The sequence below is a fragment of the Rhinopithecus bieti genome, unplaced genomic scaffold, assembly GCF_001698545.2.
Source record: "Rhinopithecus bieti isolate Rb0 unplaced genomic scaffold, ASM169854v2 scaffold_32083, whole genome shotgun sequence".
NCBI lineage: Eukaryota > Metazoa > Chordata > Mammalia > Primates > Cercopithecidae > Rhinopithecus > Rhinopithecus bieti.
This window is the reverse complement of record NW_016814096.1, coordinates 433861-457692: the sequence shown is the minus strand read 5'-3', so window position 1 is coordinate 457692 and position 23832 is coordinate 433861. Positions and strand designations below refer to the sequence as shown.

Below are 23832 nucleotides of genomic sequence, written 5' to 3'. Positions count from 1 at the left end.
TTACATTATTTTAAACAAATCCAGAGAGTATTTCTAAATGACTGCTTCCTGCTTGGCATTGGGCCTCCCCACTTGACTTTGAATCTTCTCTTTGTCTTGCTTCCCAGAGAAACTCTGTCTTTGCAGTTCTCCTTGCTGTATCTCCTTGTTCTTTTTACTTGATGCTTATTGGCATGGTGGTGGTAGAAGATAGGGGAAGAAGGGCATTCTCTGATATTCTCATTAAACCTTAGTCTTAGGTGAACCTGAGTCTCAGGATGAGATCTTCATGAGTGTTTGGTCCCTCCTTCGTATGTAATGCTGGGCCTAGCATGTATCCCTGCCCCTCTCACAATGAAAGAACTGTTGTTGCCTTGTTTTCCCAGTCCTCCTCTTCCCAATTGCTGCTTAAAGTAGATAAGGAAGATAGGTCTGCCTAGGTAGAATTTTTAGTGATGACTTTTGGTCCTCTTGCCTAGCTGCAGAGGGTTTCCACTAGTGCTTTTAGCTATAGTTTCTGTTGCCCTCCCCTCTGCAGATTAAGGGTTTTGATCTGTAGAGGAAATAGGGAAGATGGCTTGTGAGTGCTCTTCCCCTGCATAGCCAGTGCTGCAGGGGAAAGTTTTTATAGGATTTTTCTCAATCTTTTCTGTAAGCACCTGGTGTGTTTCCTAGAAGAAAAGCCTGCTAGAAAGTGTAAATCTCTCTATTTCAGGAGATTCGTATTTTTACAGTAGCCTACATTCTACCTTTAGCAATTTAATAAGGACTTTTCATTGAAGCTTCTTACCAGTCCTCGGTAGCTTATGTCCCAGGTAAGCAAATGTCAGGATTCCGTTTCTCTAGGCATGTGTCTCTATCCAGATTTTGGGTACTTGATTGATCTGGGACCTCAGTTCTATGATGGACTTGTCTATTTAATTTGCAGTTTGTCTAGATTTTTTTCTTATTGTAAAGGTGGGAGTATGCTATTTCTATATCTATATCTCTCCAGAAAGAGCTGAAACTGGAAGTTTTGAAGTCTTTATTTTTATAGCACTTTTCTTTTTTCTTTCTGACTTAGGAAGCAGAAATTCATTATGAAGAGCAGATTGGTAAAATTATTGTGGAGACACAGGAACTTAAATGGCAAAAGGTAAGTGATTGGTTAAGACTTTGTGTCCCCAGCCAAATCTCATCTTGAATTGTAATCAATATAACTCCCACATGTCAAGGGAGAGACAAGGTGGAGGTAATTGAATCATTTGGGTGGTTTCCCCATGCTGTTCTCCTGATAGTTCTCATGAGATCTAATGGTTTTATAAGGGGCTCTTCCCTCTTCGCTCAGCACTTCTCCTTTCTGTCACCTTGTAAAGAAGGTGCCTTGCTTCCCCTTCTCCTTCCATCATGATTGTAAGTTTCCTGAGGCCTCCGCAGCCATGCTGAACTGTGAGTCAATTAAACCTCTTTCCTTTATAAAGTACCTAGTCTTGGGCAGTTCTTTATAGCAGTATGAAAGCTGACTAATACAGTGAGTATTTTTTTCTCTCAGATTAGTATTTATAGCATCTATTTAAAAATGTATTCTAATCCTTATTGCCAAGTTAATTTTTAAATTTTCTAACAGATCCAGGGGTTCGTGGATTATTTAAATAAAATCTCAAGAAAATCCCAACTAAAGCTGTTGGTAACATTTAGGCTTCCAGAAAACTGAGAATAAGAATTTTGTTCAGGCTTTTTGATACAGCACTGTGAATAACTCTGAAAACTATTTTACATCTGAGAAACACATTGTGTGCTATAGGGGAGTGAGAATATTTTGAAAGCAATGAAACCTCATAAGTAGTACCATATTTTCCCGGGGTGTTATTACATAATGTAACCAAATATTAAAAAATAGTGTCAGCTCTTATTTTCTCCGTAGCTTGTCTGTATTGAAGCATTTATGATAGTGCTTCTTCTGCTGTTCCATCAGAGTAATCTTAACAACTAAAACCTGGAAGTGTAATTATGCTGATTTCTGTTCTCATTGTTTGGTAATATTGAAACAGGAATTGGGGGTAACATCAGAATCAGAAGTCGGGTGATAGTGGATAGACCAAACCAGAAATAATTGAAATTTCGAGGTTAGACAGATCCAAAGGTCGTGCAGATTATGGGAGTAAAATCAGGGTTGAATTATGTGAAGGACAAGTATGAAACAGACCTATCTGTGGAGGGAAAGAATATGGAGGGAAAGAATAGGTAAATACTAAGTACAACTAATTTTCAAGGAGATTTTAAAATGTAAAGTTATATCTTGTTTTTGCATAGAGCTAACAGCATAAAGTTATCACAATCCCTAAGGTAATCAGTAAGTTTAATGAACCCAATTTAACAACCAACTGCAGTGAGTAGCTCACACCTGTAATCCCAGCACTTTGGTAGGCCAAGGCAGGAGGGTTACTTGAGGCCAGGAGTTCAAGACCTGGGCAACATAGTGAGACCTTGTCTCTATTTAAAAATACATATATTAGCAGGACATGGTGGCATGTGCCTGTAGTCCTAGCTCCTCGAGAGGCTGAAGTGGGAGGATCACTTGAGCCCAGGAGTTTGAGACTGTAGTGAGCTATGTTTGTGCCATTGCACTCCAGCCTGAGTGCAGAGTGAGACACTGTCTCTAAAAATAAATAAATCCAATTTACAATGTCAAGAACATATTTAGGGTACTTAAGCTTATTCTAAGGTTTATGTGGAAATAAACATGTAAGAGTGACTGGGAAATTTTTTAAAAAGAAGGGAATGAAATAGTCATACTTGATTCTTAAACATAATATAAATTGTCATAATTAAAGTAGCTTGGTGCAGTGTACATAGTTATTTAGTAAAACACAACAGAATCTAGAAATAGATCCAAATATATAATTTAGTGAATGTTAACGGTGGCTTTTAAATCAGTGGGGAAGAACAGATTATTTGAGAAATGGTATTAGAGCGGGATTTCATCTGAAGAAAAAGCCAGATTCCTACCTTTACCAACTTTTAGAAAAACAAGAACTTTCATTTGTTGTTAGCAGTGTAAATTAGAACTGCCTTGTTGCATTCCCTCAAATATCACCAAAGAACTTGTTAATAAAGCAGGTGTGTTTATTGAAACTCATTGCAATAAGTGAAAACACTACAGAGTCTTAGTACTTCAAAAGGTGCAAATCAGTATTGGACTACGTAGAGGGTTATAGGGTCTAGGTGCAAGTAGATTTAGGCAGTTCTTTTAAGGCAGGACGTTGATGGGAATTGGGCAAATTTTGTAATGTAGTATTTAGGATTGTGAATGTAGCAACATTGAGGCTCTTGAAGCTACTCTTGAGAATAGTTGTTTGATAAACCAGATGTTTACCCAAATAAACCATTGTCTCAGATAAGTTGTTTTGCAGCAGTTGTCTGAAACAAACAGTGATATAATTTATTGGTTTTTATAGTCTTATATTTACTGGGCAAAGATTTCCTGGAACAAAAACTAAGTTGTGTTGACACAGGTATTCTCAGTTCTCACTCCAAATATCTCTGTTATATTGATGCAGGTGGTTTCAGTTCTCAGTCCCCTTTTGCTTCTTCAACCTGAGCTGGAAAAAAAATAAACCATTATTATTTAGGATGTGATCAATCAAGATTTATGCTGCTTGATGAAGAGTCATGATGACGTGTAGGTGGTTTCTGGTGGTGTGTGTGTGTGTGTGTGTGTGTGTGTGTGTGTGTATCAGTTTTTCCTTTTGTTGGATCATAATTTGTTGGATCATTTTATAGGACAGTGGCTATGCAACAGTATTTAAGACTCCAGAAGTCACACTTCTGAACACATCAACATGGAAAAACACTAAGGAAAAGTTTATTATCAGAACTTGTAGATCACTTTTAAGCCAGCAGCCAGGAATACCTATATTAAACCAAGAGAACAGAGGCCATCCCCAAATCAAAAATTTCCATTAGTAATTGTACTCACACCATAGAGTGGCCAAGAATATAGAGAGCAATATTAAGGATAAGGGTGTTTGAAACCATCATGGTTAATAAATGATATGTTTTTACTCACTTAAGGGGCTGGATTAAGAAAGGGGAAAGAAAGTATCTCAGAAAATAAAGAACAAAAGCCTGCAAATAAAAGCATTGCAATCTTTGGCTCTGATTATCTAGGTAGGGTATTAGCAAGCTTTTTATGTAAATAGCCGTCTAGTAAATATTTCAGGCTTTGTGGACGGCATGGTCTCTGTCACAGCCACTCAACTCTGTTGTTATAGTGTAAAAGCAGCCACGGACAGTACTTACATGAATCAGCATGGCTATGTTCCTATAAAACGTTATGGACACTAAAATTTATATTTTATACAATATTCAGGTGATTTGAAATGTTATTCTTTTTTTATTTTCTTTTAACCCATTAAAATATAAAACCGTTCTTGGTTCATGGTCCATATAAAAACAGACTCTGCAGGTCTTGGGTAGAGGCTGTCTTGATCCATACCTCTTGAATGGTAGCTGTTTCTTTCTGAAGATGTCTGCTTCTGAAGCTTTCTCAAGACTCCTCAGATTTAAATTTCTTGATGGAATGGCATTCTGTGTATTAGTGAAACCTAGCGTCTGTTCATCTGGGAGACATGAATTCAAGGATCTATTCCCTGGGGGTTTAGCCACTGTGCTAGCAGTCAAAGTTCTTGGTAGGATTATTTCCAATATGGTTTCAGGATGTTTGTTTTTCCTCTCTGAGGTCATTTCCAGAAGACACTATCTCTGAGCTTTTGGTCATGTAGAAGAAAAGCAACTTTTATCTGTTTGTGATTAGACTCTGAAACATATTACATTAGTCCCTTGGAGTACTTTGCCACATTTGTCTGAAGTAAAGAAATGTCCAAAATGAAGGGCGAAGTAGCCAACTTCATAGGGCAAACTCTTAAGTTTATATGGTAAAAGCCAGTGAATGTAGGGGAGTATGGACTTCATGATGTTATGAGTTAGAGGTAACCTTCTTGGTCATGGAAGTTTAAGAGTGTCAGATACGGTGTGCCATTAGTCCTCTCTACTTTTCTTCAAGTTTGAGGATGATGGGGGCAATGAATTTCTAAGTAAATGACAAGGTTTTGCAAAGTTCTGTAATGACAGTCCCAGTAAAATGAGTAACCCAGTCCCTGGAGATCCTCAGGTTGTAAACACAAAATCAAGTAATTTTTTTTTCTACTCACAGAACTGTAGCTCTCTGGCAAGAAGTTTTAGTTCATCCTGAGAAGATGGAAGCAATGATGAACATATTCGGAATGCGTGCTAGGGGTTAATTTTAGGAAATCCATTTGGAAGTGTTTATAGGGACCCTAAGGCTTGGATTTACAAGGATAACAGTTTTACCAGGACAGTGCTAATGACAGCTGTACACCAGAGACATCCTCAGCAATTTTAGTAAAATTTCACCACCAATGCTAATTGAGTATAATGTTCAGTTTGTCCTTGCTCTGATGGGTAATTTCCTATAAAATTTTTACAAAGTTCCATTGAGGTCCTCTGGTGCCATCAAGTGTCTGTCCTGAAAGTGTCCTGAAAGATATTTTCTTTTTGTAATTTATCATCACGTTTTTTTCTTCAGACTCTGGAGCCAGTTGTAGGCATTCCAAAATAACCTTTTAAAACGTCTTCAAAGATTTGACTTTTGGATATCATGGGGCCAGGACTGTATGTCATAAGATTAGCTAGGATATCTCCTCTAGCCTTAATGTTATCCCTTTTAGTGTGACTTTATGATAACCATCCCCTAAGGAAGCATTAGAAAACTTAAAATGGTTGACTACTTGAAATTGGGATTCCTACTGAGATCAGAAACCCTAATTATTTGTACAGTATTCCAAAATCATGGACTACACCAAAGGCATAGCTGCTATTAATGTTAACTCTCTAATGTCTTGATAATTGGCAAGCTTTGCTGAGTAGATTAACATATTACATTAGTCCCTTGGAGTACTTTGTCATCTGGGCTGGTTTAACCTCTGGTAAGGAGTCACGATTTAGGGGTCAGTTGACACTGTTGCAGTATATCCTGCCTGATATTTTTTCCGTTTTACTTTCAAAAAATGACCTATCAACAAACAAGATTACATGTAAATTTAATCTGGGGGAGTTTCTAATATATCTGTCTGAAGCACAGTTATTGTTCAGACAGAGACTAACTCATTATAGGTTTCCCTTTCTTTGGGTACTGGAAAACAGTACCAGGCTTTTGTTAAACTTGTCTATGAGTAACATTTATTAGAAATAGAGATCAAAGAGATATACTTTATGTAGGAAGTTATTGATTATCAAAATATTTCTTGAAAGGAAGTTTGGTGGGTGTTCTGTTCAATCCCCATCTCTCTTACTACATTAGTATATTTTTTTCATTAAGATATAAAAGCATTTTAACCTGTTTCTATTCAAGCATTTATATATGCTATATAAAAAATGAACAGTATATATATACATATTTATAATGAATAACACATAAAAAGTAAATTATTATATACATATATGTAAGCGTAGGTAAGATTATATGACAGACTTATTGGCAATTTTAGGGGGCAATTGTCAAATGGTATTATTGCATAGTTTGTGCAATTAAAAATTAAAGAGAAATAAGCAATGAGTTTTTCTTTTTCAGTTTTCATGCCTCTTTATTTTTTATTTAGATCTTTATTTTAATTGAAAAATAAATATTGTATATATTTATGGGCTACAATGTGATGTTTTGATATACCTGTGTATGTATACATTTTTGTGGAATGTTTATATCAAACTAATTAATGTATCCATCACCTCAATACTTATTTTTTTGTAGTGAGAATATTTAAAATCTACTTTTACCAATTTTGAAATATACATATTTATTAACTATGTTTACTACAGGCTGTGCAGTAGATCTCAAACTTATTCTTCCCATCTAACTGGAACTTTGTACCCCTTGATCAACATCTCCCTTCCCTCCACCCCAGACCTCTACCTCCCCAGCTTCTTGTAACCACCATTCTACTCTCAACTTGTATAAGTTTGACTTTTTTAGTTTGCATATATAAGTGAGATCATGTGTTATCTTCCTGTTAGTAGACTTTCAGATATTACAGCACTGGGTGAAAATGTGTAGGGGAGAAAGTAATAAAAGTTCATAGGAGGTGAACCTGCTTGCTGAGAAATGTGTTTTTAGTAAATAACAAGGATTGCACAGCATGAGGTATCATGAAGTCTAAATAAATCTTTAAACCACATTAGTAGAAGCCTCTACTAGTTTGACAGCTGCTAATACTGCCCTTGATAAGGAGTTGGCTTTTGCCACTAGGTCTGAGGGAAGACTGTAATAAGCAATTAGACCCTGATGACTACCATGGTGTTCTGTTAGAGCATTAAGGGCTTGTCTATACTGCTCAGGTACAAATAGGTAGAAAGCTTTATGACAGTTGGAAGACCCAGAAAGGGGCGCTGTTAAGGTTTTTGTTTTTGTTTTTTTTCAATAGGTTTTTAGGGAGCAGGTAGTGTTTAGTTACATGAATAAGTTATTTAGTGGTCATTTCCAAGATTTTGGTGCACCCATCACCCGAAAAGTATATGCTGTACCCAGTGTGTGTATTCTTTTATCCCTCACCCCTCTCCCATCCTTTCCCCTGATTCTGCAAAGTCTAGTGTATTTTTCTTAGGCCTTTCTGTCCTCATAGCTTAGCTCTCTCTTTTAAGTGAGAACATACAACGTTTGATTTTCCATTCCTGAGTTACTTCACTTAGAATAAAGTCTCCAATTTCATCCAGGTTGCTGTGAATGCCATTATTGCGTTCCTTTGTATGGCTGAGTAGTATTCTGTGGTGTGTATATACCGTATTTTCTTTATCCACTTGTTGATTGATGGGCGTTTGGACTGGTTCCATATTTTTGCAATTGCAAATTGTGCAGCTATAAACCTGGATGTACAAGTATCCTTTTTGTATAATGACTTCTTTTCCTCCGGGTCGATACCTAGTAGTGGGATTGCTGGATCAAATGTTAGATCTACTTTTAGTTCTTTAAGGAATATCCACACTGTTTTCCATAGTGGTTGTACAAGTTTACATTCCTACAAGCAGTGTAAAAGTGTTCCCTTTTCACCACCTCCACACCAACATCTATTATTTTTTAATTTTTTGATTATGGCCATTCTTGTAGGAGTAAGGTAGTATCACATGATGGTTTTGATTTGCATTTCCCNTGACAGACTTATTGGCAATTTTAGGGGCAATTGTCAAATGGTATTATTGCATAGTTTGTGCAATTAAAATTAAAGAGAAATAAGCAATGAGTTTTCTTTTCAGTTTTCATGCCTCTTTATTTTTTATTTAGATCTTTATTTTAATTGAAAATAAATATTGTATATATTTATGGGCTACAATGTGATGTTTTGATATACCTGTGTATGTATACATTTTGTGGAATGTTTATATCAAACTAATTAATGTATCCATCACCTCAATACTTATTTTTTTGTAGTGAGAATATTTAAAATCTACTTTTACCAATTTTGAAATATACATATTTATTAACTATGTTTACTACAGGCTGTGCAGTAGATCTCAAACTTATTCTTCCCATCTAACTGGAACTTTGTACCCCTTGATCAACATCTCCCTTCCCTCCACCCCAGACCTCTACCTCCCCAGCTTCTTGTAACCACCATTCTACTCTCAACTTGTATAAGTTTGACTTTTTTAGTTTGCATATATAAGTGAGATCATGTGTTATCTTCCTGTTAGTAGACTTTCAGATATTACAGCACTGGGTGAAAATGTGTAGGGGAGAAAGTAATAAAAGTTCATAGGAGGTGAACCTGCTTGCTGAGAAATGTGTTTTAGTAAATAACAAGGATTGCACAGCATGAGGTATCATGAAGTCTAAATAAATCTTTAAACCACATTAGTAGAAGCCTCTACTAGTTTGACAGCTGCTAATACTGCCCTTGATAAGGAGTTGGCTTTTGCCACTAGGTCTGAGGGAAGACTGTAATAAGCAATTAGACCCTGATGACTACCATGGTGTTCTGTTAGAGCATTAAGGGCTTGTCTATACTGCTCAGGTACAAATAGGTAGAAAGCTTTATGACAGTTGGAAGACCCAGAAAGGGGCGCTGTTAAGGTTTTGTTTTGTTTTTTTTCAATAGGTTTTAGGGAGCAGGTAGTGTTTAGTTACATGAATAAGTTATTTAGTGGTCATTTCCAAGATTTTGGTGCACCCATCACCCGAAAAGTATATGCTGTACCCAGTGTGTGTATTCTTTTATCCCTCACCCCTCTCCCATCCTTTCCCCTGATTCTGCAAAGTCTAGTGTATTTTCTTAGGCCTTTCTGTCCTCATAGCTTAGCTCTCTCTTTTAAGTGAGAACATACAACGTTTGATTTTCCATTCCTGAGTTACTTCACTTAGAATAAAGTCTCCAATTTCATCCAGGTTGCTGTGAATGCCATTATTGCGTTCCTTTGTATGGCTGAGTAGTATTCTGTGGTGTGTATATACCGTATTTTCTTTATCCACTTGTTGATTGATGGGCGTTTGGACTGGTTCCATATTTTGCAATTGCAAATTGTGCAGCTATAAACCTGGATGTACAAGTATCCTTTTGTATAATGACTTCTTTTCCTCCGGGTCGATACCTAGTAGTGGGATTGCTGGATCAAATGTTAGATCTACTTTTAGTTCTTTAAGGAATATCCACACTGTTTTCTATAGTGGTTGTACAAGTTTACATTCCTACAAGCAGTGTAAAAGTGTTCCCTTTTCACCACCTCCACACCAACATCTATTATTTTTTAATTTTTTGATTATGGCCATTCTTGTAGGAGTAAGGTAGTATCACATGATGGTTTTGATTTGCATTTCCCTGATCATTAGTGATGTTGAGCATTTTTCCATATGCTTGTTGACCATTTGCATGTCTTTTTTTTTTTTAAGACTCCGGATATTGTCCTTTGTCAGATGTATAGATTGTGAAGATTTTCTCCCACTCTGTGGGTTGTCTTTTAACTCTGCTGATTATTTCTTTTGCTGTGCAGAATCTTTTTAGTTTAATTAAGTCCCATCTATTTATCTTTGTTTTTGTTGCATTTGCTTTGGGTACTTGGTCATGAAATAGATGGCAACACAATAATAGTGGGGGACTTTAATACTCCACTGACAATGCTAGACAAGTCATCCAGACAGAAAGCCAACAAAGAAACAATGGACTTAAACTGTACCCTAGAACAAATGGACTTAACATATATTTACAGAACATTCTACCCAGCAACTGCAGAATATGCATTCTGTTCATCAGTATGTGGAACATTCTCCAAGAAAGACCATACGATAGGCCACAAAACAAGTCTCAGTAAGTTTAAGAAAATCAACATTATATTAAGTNTTGCTTTGGGTACTTGGTCATGAAATAGATGGCAACACAATAATAGTGGGGGACTTTAATACTCCACTGACAATGCTAGACAAGTCATCCAGACAGAAAGCCAACAAAGAAACAATGGACTTAAACTGTACCCTAGAACAAATGGACTTAACATATATTTACAGAACATTCTACCCAGCAACTGCAGAATATGCATTCTGTTCATCAGTATGTGGAACATTCTCCAAGAAAGACCATACGATAGGCCACAAAACAAGTCTCAGTAAGTTTAAGAAAATCAAAATTATATTAAGTACTCTCTCAGACCACAGTGGAATAAAATTGGAAATCAACTCCAGAAGGAACCCTCAAAACCATACAAATACATGGAAATTAAATAACCGGCTCCTGAATGATTGTTGGGTCAACAATGAAATCAAGATGGAAATTTAAAAATTATTTGAACTGAATGAAGTTAGTGACACAACCTATCAAAACCTCTGGGGTACAGCAGAAGTAGTGCTAAGAGGAAACTTCATAGCATTGAATGTCTATATCAAAAAGTCTGAAATAGCATATACAGACAATCTAAGGTCACACCTCACGGAACTGGAGAAACAAGAATAATCCAAACCCAGTAGAGGAAAATAAATAACAAAGATCAGAACAGAACTTAATGAAATTGAAACAAGAAAAACAATACAAAAGATAAATGAAACAAAAAGCTGGTTCTTTGGAAAGATAAATAAAATTGATAAGTGAGATTAACCAAGAAAAGAGAGAAGATCCAAATAAGCTCAACTAGAAATGAAACAGGTGATACTACAACTGATACCACAGAAATACAAAAGATTATTCAAGGCTGCTATGAACACCTTTATGTGCATAAACTAGAAAACCTAGAGGAGATGGATAAATTCCTGGAAATATACAAACCTGCTAGATTAAACCAGGAAGATATAGAAACTCTGAACAGACCAATAACAAGCAGTTAGATTGAAGTGGTAATAAAAAAAATTGTCAACAAAAAAAGTCTAGGACCAGACAGATTCACAGCTGAATTCTGTTAGACATTCAAAGAAGAATTGGTACCAATCCTGCTGACACTATTTCAAAAGAGAAAGAGGGAATCCTCCCTTAATCATTCTGTGAAGCCAGTATCACCCTAATACCAAAACCAGGGAAGGACATAACAAACAAACAAAAAAACCTGCAGACCAATATTCCTGATGAACATAGACACAAAAATCCTCAACAAAATACTAGTGATCCAAATCCAATAGCAGGCTGCACACGGTGGCTCATGCCTGTAATCCCAACACCTTGGGAGGCCAAGGTGGTGCATCACCTGAGGTCAGGAGTTTGAGACCAGCCTGGACAACATGGCAACACCCTGTCTCTACTAAAAATACAAAAATTAGCCACACTTGGTGGCATGCACCTGCAGTCCCAGCTACTTGGGAGGCTGAGACAGGAATCACTTGAACCTGGGAGATGGAGGTTGCAGTGAGCCAAGATCACATCACTGCACTCTAGGCTGGGCAACAGAGTAAGACTCCATCTCAAAAACAAACAAAAAACAAATCCAACAGCATATCAAAAATATAATCCACCATGATCAAGTAGGTTTCATACAAGGAATGCAGGGATAGTTTAACTGACATAAGTCAACAAATGTCATATATCACATAAACAGAATTAAAAAGAAAAATCACATGATCATCTCAATAGACACAGAAAAAGTATTTGGCAAAATCCGGCATCCCTTTATGATTAAAACCCTCAGCAAAATCATCATAGAAGGGACATACGTTAAGGTAATAAAAGCCATCTATGACAAACCCATAGCCAACATTATACTGAGCAGGCAGAAGTTGAAAACACTCCCTCTGAGAACTGGAACAAGACGAGGATGCCCATTTTCACCACTTCTGTTCAACATAGTACTAGAAGTCCTAGCCAGAGGAATCAGACAAAAGAAAGAAAGGGCATACAAACTGGTAAAGAGAAAGTCAAACTGTCACTGTTTGTGGATAATATGGTCGTATACCTAGAAAACCCTAAAGACTCATTCAAAAAGCTCCTAGAACTGGCAAATGAATTCAACAAAGTTTCAGGATACAAAATTAACGTACACAAATCAGTAGCTCTGCTTCACACCAACAGCAGTCAAGCGAGAGTCAAATTAAAAACTCAACCCCTTTTACAATAGCTGCAAAACAAACAACAACCAAAAAAAAAAAGTAGGATTATACCTAACCAAGAAGATGAAAGACCTCTACAAGGAAAACTATAAAACACCACTGAAAGAAATAACAGATGACATAAACAAATGGAAACACATCCTATGCTCATGGATGACTAGAATCAATATTGTGAAAATGATCACATTGCCAAAAGCAATCTACAAATTCAATGCAATTTCCATCAAAATCCAGCATCATTCTTCACAGAACTAGAAAAACTAATTGTAAAATTCATAAAGAACCAAAAAAGAGCCTGCATAGCCAAAGCAAGACTAAGCAAAAAGAACAAATCTGGAGACATCACATGACCTGACTTCAAATTATTCTACAAGGCCATAGTCAGCAAAACAGCATGATACTGGTATAAAAATAGGCACATAGATCAATGGAACAGAATAGAGAACCCAGAAATAAACCCAAATACTTACAGCCAACTGGAGAAAGGACATCCTTTTCAACAAGTGGTGCTGGGATAATTGGCAAGCCACATGTAAAAGAATGATGTTGGAACTTCATCTCTTACCTTAATAAAAATCAACTCGAGATGGATCAAAGGCTTAAATCTAAGACCTGAAACCATACAAATTATAGAATAACCATAAAAATTCTGGAAAACCCCTTCTAGACATTGGCTTAGGCAAAGACTTCATGACAAGAACCCAAAGTTACTTTTAAGCCACAAAATTCTTGTTCATGTTTAAGTTCCTGAGGGAGATGTTCCATTATTGAGCACGTAAATTATATAGAGGTGGGGTGATTTCAGAAATGTTTGGAACCTATTGTCTGAAGTAACCAGTGAAACCCAGAAAAATTCTTAATTGTCTCTTAGTAACCAGCCTTGGAAGTATTGAATGGTTTATAATTCATCAGGAGTGATACATTTACCCTCTTGAGATTAGTCATACCCTAAATAATGTGCTTTGTTCTGACAAACTTCTAAACTTTTTTTGGAATTTTCATGACCTTGCTAAAACAGTAAGTTGATAAATGGAATCAGTCTTACAACTCTCCTCATCTTCAGAACATAGAAAATACTTGTCCCCATTATTACACAAGTATAGTGTTACAGGTAAATTTAATATCCTTAAAGTTCCTCAGTAAAATCCCTGAGGCATCACTGTCCAGGTAAATTTTTTACTTTCCCAGGAAAAAACTAATTAGGTGTTGACTATCTTGATCTAAAGCGATACTGTAGAAAGTGCAACACATATCTATAGTGGTTAAAAAAAAAAAAAGTAGCTTTGGGTAGCACTGAAGTTAAAATAGTACTTGGGCTCAGTACTATAAAGAAATGTTTATTTTATTTATGGTCTTAGGTCTTGAACAAATCTTTATCCTCATTCTTTGGGTTTTTTGACTGGGAAACAACATTGTTTAAAGACTGACTTATTTTTACTGTGCCTATTTTTATACCAGTCATACTCATAAGGTATGACTCTTCTTTTCTCTATTAGGCCTTTGGACTATTGGCTTTAGTTCTTCTTTAGTATTTGGTTTTAGAGGTATTTTGTAAACTTAGGTAGAGGTTTAGATAGGTGGATCTGAACCTTACTGCCGATATCAGTAAAACTTTTTGCCCACAAAGGTGCCACTTCATGGAGATCTTCACTTTGGTTTGATCATACACAAAGTTACCAGTAAGTCAATATCCAAATTAGCTATGATCTGATTATGACCAGGAAAGTCATCAGGAATCTGAGGGGGAAAAAAAAAGAAAAAAAAAAGCAAGAGAGAACTTAATTTTGCAATTCTGTTTACATAATAGATCCCTATCTTTTAATTTGATGGGCATGATGTCATAAAGGAAAATAATATTTCTCATTTGGGGATCTGAGGTTAGCATTTAACAGGCTGAAACAGGGAGAATATCTGTGGATTATTTGAGATACCCCTGTCTGAGTAGCTCATTGACTCCAAGGGAGAGGTTACTTTTAATATTTAGAGAAATTTCTCTTTGCAAGTTTGAGAATAAAATGAGAAATTGAATACACGATTTCTCCCCATAGCAGTGTCAATGATTTGCTCACTGATTGTTTCCTTTATTTTCTTGGCTAGACCATGACAATTATTTTTCTAATGTACTTTATGCATATAAGTATTTATAGGTGTCTTACCAAGAGGCACCCTCCTCTAGTGCTTGATGACTATAGTGGGAGCATTGAGTTATTTTATCTGTGAAACCATTAGTTTATTTTATTTGTGTTCTAAGCCTTTTTTTGAAGTGGATTTGGAGATCTGCTAGTAGAGCTATTTACCATTACAAATTTGTTACATATTAAATTCCCTGCTTCTGTATTTAAGGCCGTTCACAAAAAGTGAGGAAAGAGCTGGAAGTCACATCTTCAGAATCTGCTCCTCAAGGAACCTATCCCTGAAGTCTCCAATGGACTCATTCTTTCCTTCTGTCCTTGCAGATGTGGTTAGAGTCAACTTTATTTTCACAGGAAGAACTTTGAGGATAGCCTCTGAAAGATTTAGTCAGACATCTACAGTTTTTCTAAATCTGCCTGGTTTCCTAAATGGTTTGAGACTTTTAAGTCATTCTTGGGATGTTCTCACTTTGCCTTTTTCATTCAGTTTTTTTTTTCAGCTGATATAGATCTGAGTACAGACAGTATTATTTTTTAAAATTAGCTATGGGAATTATAATATTTTAATTACTAACTGCAGAAAAACAAAGTTGTATGAGAATAAAAATGTAATCATGGCATACTGTGTGACTCAATATTACATAATAATTACATAGTCATAACAGTGTAAATACTGACTATTAATTTAAGCCAATTTTGATATAACTCTGTTGGAAGAATAGGGGAGGAGCTGTGGGGTAATAGTTGTATAAGAAAGTTAAACTTCCAACTATCATAATAGTGTCACAGGATCCTTTGGGTGTCACTTCACAAGCCAAAAACCTCTGTGGCTGGCGGTGTCTCTGCTTGAGTTTTGTTCACCAGTGTCTGGATGAGGGGAATGTGGTGGTGCCCAAAAGCTTGGAGATGCTAGGAACTGCAGAGTCCCAAAGCATCACAGCTCTCGCTTGGGGAGCCCTGAGGTCTGTGCTCACAGAAGGGCTCCCTCTCTTCCTCTAGTCACCTGCAGTGTGGCAAGCAATGGGGAGTGTTTCGGCCTGTTTGTGTTACAGCTATTTCAGTCCTGCTGCCCTGCTTTGGCCCGCAGTTCCTGGGCTGGCCTAGCCAGCACTGGCAAAGGCTGGGGAGCTATAGTGTTACAGCCCTTTTAGCTCCCACCTGCAGCTTGGCAAGCCCGCCAGGAAAGTGTTACAGCTTCTTTGGCTCCTGCCGTCTGGTGGGTTCTGAGTTCTTGTCCCATGTCTAGGAAGAATGAGGTTACACTGACAACTGGAGGGTGAGCAAGGCAGAGAAGAACTTTATTGGGTGACCAAACAGCTCTCAGTGGAGAGGAAACCTGAAATGGGCAGCTCCTTTCTGCAGGCAGGTAGTGCAGATAAGTGTCTGAGTCTGACTGTTTTTATGGGGTCAGAGTGGAGGAAGTGTGTGCTGATTGGCCCATGGGTGGGTCCAGAAAATACCACTTGATTGGCCAAAGGCATCAAGAAAGTTCTCACTCCCCTGCCACCACTTCACCTGGAACTGGCAGCCCTGGTCCCCAGGCTTCAGGCCATCTGTGGCTTGAAGGTGGGGTTTCACTGGGGACATCCCTTCCTATCTAGGGGCACCTCCTGTCACCATCAACATGCTGTTTGTAGCACCCAGGCTGTCCATCCCAAGGGGTACCCGCGGGCCCACGCTGAGCCACCCTGAGCCCTCTGGCCTCCCTCCTGTGTTCATTGGTGCCCTAAGTTTCACCCTCAGAAGCAGCTTCCAGAGGGAGCCAAGGCAGCCAGGGTCTGGTATGATTCCATTTCTTTTTTCCTTCTTGCACTGCCCCAAGTGTGCATATACCTGTCCTGGTTGCGACAGTGCCCAGGCTCGGCTATCAGGACATGTCCACAACTTTGCTCCACAGTGGAGCAGACATGGAGAGCAGGGAGAGGCCAGGGAGTGGAAACAGGTACTTTAAGCTTCAGCTTCAAGGGGGCTTCCCCTACCTGCCACCCACCACACAGAGAGTGCAGAGTGCAGGGATACCAGGGTTTAGAGCTGTGGCCGGACAGCTGTAGCTGCACCTGAGGGCATGGGCTCCTGCCCCGCCAACTTAGTAGGGTGCAGGGCTCCTGCTGGGATCACCTGTTCCCAGCCCCAAATGACTTCGCAGAGCCGTAGCCCTGGCTGCATCTCCCTTGCTGCAGCTGACATCCTCACAACGGTGGCTCCAGATGGGCCACTACTGTCATCAATAAGAGGTCAAAAGATAAACTTTTTAAATTGCTAACTCAATGTATTATTTAGAAATCTGGAGCAAACAGGAGAAAAATTTGAAAGTGGTTGCCACTTTTAGACCTAATTTTAAATGATGAGAATTATTAACTTTGATAAAAATAGAAGAACGTTAAAGTCATCTAGAATAGAAAGAACCAAACATGCAACTTCCACCAAAAAGGTGGGAGAAGGAGAAAAAAAGAAATGGAATCATATATAGATTTTTTTTCAGAAATTCTCTGTGGTAGTTTTGGTTTGTAAAAAATTATTCCAATGAACTTAAAGGTGTATATGATGCCAGGTAAGCATTTCTGCTTAGATCATAAAACTGGTTTTTGTTGTTATTGTTGTTGTTTTTGAAACTCTAAGACAATAGTCTGTTTGTATACTAGGACTGTTAATTTGTTAATTTTAATTACTTTTGGTTAAAAGATATTTTTCTTAGAGAACGCTTTGGAGCAAATAACGTCCAAAGTTTAAAAATTTTAGAAGCAATGTGTTTTTTTTTCCATGAAAAAAGCAACATAAAGCAAAATGCTTATGTGATGATTCTATGACAATTAAAAAACTATAAAATTGGGCCAGGTACAGTGGCTCATGCCTGTAATCCCAGCATCTTGGAAGGCCGAAGTGGGTGGATCACTTGAGTCCAGGAGTTTGAGACTAGCCTGTGCAACACGGCAAAACCCTGTCTCTACAAAAAATACAAAAATTAGCCGGGCATGGTGGCAGACATCTGTAATACCAGCTACTAGAGAGGCTGAGGCAGGAGAATCACCTGAGCCCGGGAAGGTAGAGGCTGCAGTGAGCTGTGATTGTGTCACTGCATTCCAGCCTGGGCAACAGAGTGAGACCCTGTCTCAAAAAATAATCATAAAATTGGTTTAAAGTGGAATTCCAGGAGCACAAAATAATATATGTAAAAGGTCTGGTTAACTTTAAATTGTGAACCCAGTTAAGATTTAAAGCTGAAAGAGAGTTGCTAGAATGTATATTTTAACTTGTCATAATTTTTAAAACAGGAAACTCTTCAGAATCAAAAGGAAACATTGGCAGAGCAACACAAGGAAGCAATGGCAGTTTTTAAAAAGCAGGTAATTTCATAAGGATAGACAAATACTACCATTTTAAATATTGCATTTCCTCCCCCTCCCATGAATATTATGGCAAGCTGTTCTCCATACTCACCAAAGACAAAAAGGAGAACAAGGTATTATGGGAAGTAGGAAATGAATAAAATAATTTTAATCACAACTGACAATAAAATGTAAAGTAGTAGAATGAGTTTGTTAAGGAGGGAAATTGGGAAAACTATTTTGTTGGAGATGGAGATATATTTTCATCTGTCCTAAATAATTTAGGTGAGTGGGATGTGTGTGTTGTTCTTTCTTTCCCCTTTCCTCTTTCTTTTAGTAGAACTTCCTAGGCTCTTGCCTCTTCCATAGTACCCTTTTACCAAAGTAGAGTTATAACATTATGATCAAAATCTGAGATGCAAGTAGGGAGATGTCAAGGATTAGAAGAGATGATTATTATGCACTGTAGCCTCCATAAATATCAATCATCAGTAACTAATAGTAGTATGAAAATGAGAAAAAAATCAAGACATAAATCACTGTACATACCTTCAGCTAATTTGAATTCTGTAGCTCTTCTTGACTAAAATTTCTCTTCAGTTCCTAGTAAGAAAATATTGTAATAGTTTAAGAAAATGTGCTCATGTAAAATATCCTCTGAAAATTTCCTTATCTCTATCTCACATCATTATTTTTTCTTCATTTTTCCTTTCCTGTATTTATCTTCATCTTTATAATACAGTGTGTGTAGATGTATGAATTTTTTTAAGCAAATGACTTTCATCCTTTAATCTGAGCTAGGCCTAACCAAGGTTATGGGAGTTTTACTTGAAGGTTAGGGAAGCAAAAGCCCAAAGTGTAGCATAGTATTCTCTAGGAAAGAGCAAGTCCACATCTCTGCTGTCACAAAGGACTTTGGGCAAGATAAGGATACTCAGATATCTGAAGGGTAGAGGAGAAAGTGCTCTTGGGTTCTTTGTTTTTTAATTTGTGTGTGTGTGTATGTGTGTGTGTTTAAAGAAAGGGATCTTGAATGTGAGGAGTGTGAAAAAGGAAATAGGAGGCCAGGCACGGTGGCTCTTGCCTGTAATCCCAGCACCTTGGGAGGCCAAGGCGGGCAGATCACAAGGTCAAGAGTTCCAGACCAGCCTGGCCAATATGGTGAAACTCTGTCTCTACTAAAAACACAAAAATTAGCCGGGCATGGTGGCCGGAGCCTGTAATCCCAGCTACTTGGGAGGCTGAGGTAGGAGAATTGCTTGAACCCAGGAGGCGGAGGTTGCAATGAGCTGAGATCACACCATTGCAGTACAACCTGGGTGACAGAGCAAGACTCTGTCTCAAAATAAATAAATAAATAATAAATAAATAAATAATAAATAAATATTTTTCAGCCTGGGCGCGGTGGCTTCATGCCTGTAATCCCGCACTTTGGGAGACCAAGGCGCGGCGGATCACGAGAGTCAGGAGATCGAGACCATCCTGGGCTAATCACGGTAGAACCCCGCCTCTCTACTGCAAAATACAAAGAAAAAATAGCGCGGCGTCTTGCGGTGGCGGGCCGCCTGTAGTCCCCACTACTCGGGAGTCTGAGGCAGTAGAATGCGTGTGAACCCGGGAGCAGGAACTTGCAGTACAGGCCGAGATCGCGCCAACTGCCACCTCCAGCCTGGGCGACAGAGGCAAGACTACGCTCGTCACAAAAAAAAAAAAAAGAAAAAGGAAATAGGGGAATTTCGCTAAGCAAAAATCTTCATTTCTTGAAATTTTGCCTAATACTCCTTGTGTTGCTTAGAGTATTTCATAATTTTCTTTTGGTGTGTGTACTTTAGTTTTTCTGTTCTAAAATGTCATTATTTTTATTTATTTATTTAGAGACAGTCTCGCCCTGTAGCCCAGGCTGGAGTGCAGTAGCGTGATCTCAGCTCACTGCAATCTCCACCTCCAGGACTCAAACGATCCTCCCACCTCCCAAGTAGCTGGGACTTTTTGTCAAGGAAGTCTCACTATACTGCCCGGGCTGGTCTCAAAACTCTTGGGCTCAAGCAATTCTCTCGCCTCAGCTTCCCAAAGTATTGGGTTTACAGGCATGAACTACCACGCCTGGCCTTTAAAATGTTATTATTTTTTTAAACAGGTCCTAATTTGTTAGGCTGCACAAATTTTTGAACATAAATACTGTCAATGATAATACAAATGATACTGATTTATAAAATTGTACCTTTGGAAAATGATAAAAGCTGTGATTTAGGAGTGGATGGCAAAATATTCAGACATTTAAGAAAAACTTCTGGAGGAAAAAACAAAACTTTCAAGGATAATTGGTGTCTCTGATCAGTTTGATTAAATTGCTAATTTTGAACTGGGTGTAGTGGTGTGTGCCTCTAGTCTCAGCTACTTGGGAGGCTGAGGTGGGAGATCCCTTGAGCCCTGGAGTTTGGAGTACAGCCTGGGCAACATAGCAAGACCTCATCTCAAATAAATAAATACAAACTTCATTTACTTTAGTGACTGGTTTTTTTTCTCGTTTTATATCATTATTATTTATTTTCCGAATCTGAAAATAACGTTCACATTATTTCCATTTCAAACAATATAGATATATAAAGTGTTTCTTTAGTCTCAGTGACCAGTGTAGATCACTGTTAACAGTTTATCTCCCTTTATTTTAATTTTAAAATTGTTTATCAGTTGCAAATGAAGATGTATGCTCTGGAAGAAGAAAAGGTATTTATAATTTTAAAAAAATTTTCTATCTATTAAAAGGTATTTATTTTTACAAAATAATTTAAAACATAGCTAAATGCCTTTTATTATCTGTTGTTTACCATAAGAGAAAAGAGCATTAGTAACAAACTAATGGAGGTGGTTAACTGCTTAAAATCTTAGAAAGGACTGAAGATATAATCATGTTACTTCACTTCCGTCATTTTACGGTTCAGAATACAGAGGCCTAACAAGACTAAATGACTTGCCAAAGGTCTCACTTTGAAGTGGCAAAATTGGGACTAGAACCCAGACCTCTTCAGGTCCCAAATTAATGTTCTTACCATTCTACTGCAGTGTTTCTATTAACCATGGTATGTTTTTAGTGCTTTTTCACTGGAATTACTGTCTTTAAAAAATATGGAAATGACTTGCAACTGGGTGCAGACCAACTGGCAAAGGGGATAAAGCTCCAACAAACCTAGAAATTTATCTGACATTAAATATTTTCTCTAGCTATTTAATAGTTAATACATGTTTTTATTATCTCAATGAACATACCGTTAGTAATAATCACTTATAGTTTATTTTTAGCCAAAGATCTTCTGTAAAAAATTCTCCCATATTTTATATTCATTAGACAAATGCATCTGTATCTTATTAATTAGAATGTATTTATTCTAGTTGTATGAATTAAGTAATTATAAAGTGTCTGTAAGTTCTTGGGTAGGATGCTCTACTGATAAAATGATTTGTCATTATAATAAGATATTCTATTTCATGATCATTGTAACCATATAAAGGTCTTATTGTAATTTAATATTTTGAAATCATTAGAAGTGTAATTTGTCGCACGGATAGAAGGTTAAAGCCTGTGAAATATTTGGTTTAAAATAGAGATTTTCATTCTTGAGCTCTTATATTTTACCCTTTTGTATTATCATTTACATTGGAAAGTACTGAAATACAGTTTTTTACTTAAAGGGAAAATATCAGCTTGCTACAGAAATAAAGGAAAAAGAAATAGAAGGATTGAAGGAAACATTAAAAGCACTACAGGTAAAAATAAGTATGTACTGTTTAAAAAGTAGTTTGGTATTTTAGCATTGTATCAGTAAAATGCCTTTAGATATGTAAGCTACAAAGAAAAGCTGACAGAAATTTATATTTAATGTATTACATAATTTAATACTTTTCCTGAGAGCCTTGTTTTAAAATTAGGAGTTTTGCTTTACCATATTTTACTTTAAAAGAAATATTAAAATAATTTTAGTATATCTTATTAATATAGTTAAGTAGATGCATTTTAACATTTTATACATAAGGAAAATGAGTAAGGCATATATATTGTAACTGACTTACCCATGGTCCTTAAAATTAAAATAGATAGAATTTTTACTATGTGCTAAGTACTGTGCTTATTTTCTACAAATACAAAAACTAAGAAAACATTACCTTTGTCCTTAAGTTGTTCATAGTCTCTTAGAGAATACAGAAGTATTTAACTAATGATGATTCATTCAATATATATTGAGGGTCTACTATGTACAAACACTTTTCTCAGCATTGAGGATACAGCAATGATAAACAAGACAAAAATCTCTGCCCTTGTGAAGCTTAGCCTAGTGGGGAAGACACAAAGTAAAATGAAGTAATTAGTGGAATAATGATTGTTGGGAAGACGATATTCATGCAATTTCAAACAGATAACATTAATTACAAAGAGCAAAATGTATTTGTACATTAGAAGGATCCTGAAGGTCACCACTTTAATCAAGTGATCAAGTCTAGCAATGTTAATGATACAGCTTTTCCGTGGATCCACTGTTATTATGCAATAAGGAGGACCGAACTTCACCTATGTAATTTTCTTGCCAAAAATATTATTTGAAATCTAATTATGATGAAACAATTGACACAATCACAATGTGTGGCACATTCTATAAGACATCTAGGCTGGACTCAGAAAACTTCATTGTTAAACAAGGAAACAATAGACACTGGGGCCTACTTGAGCATGGAGGATGGGAGGAAGGTGAGAATCAAAAAAGGACCTATTGGGTTCTGTGCTTATTACCTGGGTGGTAAAATCATCTGTACAACCAACCCCCGTGACATGCAATTTACCTATATAACAGACCTGCATATGTACCCTTGAACCTAAAAGTTCAAACCAAAACAAAACAAAAAAAACTTCAGTGTCATGAAAAAAGAAAGGGGAGCTACTTTTGATTAAAATAATAGAGGCCAAGGCAGCAGATCACTTGAAGTCAGGAGTTGGAAACCAGCCTGGCCAACATGGTGAAACCCTGTCTCTACCAAAAATACAAAAATTAGCCAGGCATGGTAGCGGGCACCTGTAGTGCCAGCTGCTCAGGAGGCTGAGGCAGGAGAATCGCTTGAATCTGGGAGGCAGAGATTGCAGTGAGCGGAGATCACGTCACTACACTCCAGCCTGGGTGACAGAGCGAGACTCCATCTCAAAAAAAAAAAAGAATATGTAATATGTGAACTTTCACTGGATCCTGGATCAAGAATAAAACCAGCCATAAAAAATTGGAGAGGGCAATTGGGATATTTGAATATGACCATATATTAGATTATATTATTGAATTATTTTCCTAGGTATAATAATATAGTAATGTCCTAGGTATAATATTATCCTAGGCATAATATTATGGTTATATAAAAGAAAGTTCTTATTCTTAGAAAATATATGATGAAGTATTTAGGGTGAAATCACCTATTAGCTGCAACTTACTTTCAGATAGTTCAGAAAAAAACGAAAAGTATGTGTATATATAAACACAAAGAAAAGTATGGAAAAATGTTAACATACATCCTAGGCTGGGTGTGGTGGCTCATGCTTGTAATCCCAGCATTTTGGGAAGCTGAGACTGGAGGACTGCATAAGCCCATGAGTTCGAGACCAGCCTGGGTAACACAGGGAGATCCTGTCTCTATAAAAAATTGAAAAAAAAATTAGCTGGGTGTGGTAGTGAGCACCTGTAGTCTTAGCTACTCCAGAGGCTGAGGTGGAAGAATTGCTTGAGCCTACAAGGTTGAGGCTGCTGTGAGCCATGATCAGGCCACTACACTCTGTTTCAAAAAAAAAAAAAAAAAA

General features: G+C 37.2%; 1 protein-coding gene across 1 annotated transcript in view; it reads left to right on the top strand.

Annotated features, from left to right (window-relative positions):
* Positions 1–23832, top strand: part of CCDC73 (coiled-coil domain containing 73) — a 155283-nt gene that overhangs the window by 40585 nt on the left and 90866 nt on the right. The window contains 4 exon segments of the mRNA XM_017849710.1: positions 1043–1114; positions 17949–18020; positions 20694–20729; positions 21693–21767. Coding sequence (XP_017705199.1) covers positions 1043–1114; positions 17949–18020; positions 20694–20729; positions 21693–21767 — 255 coding nt within the window.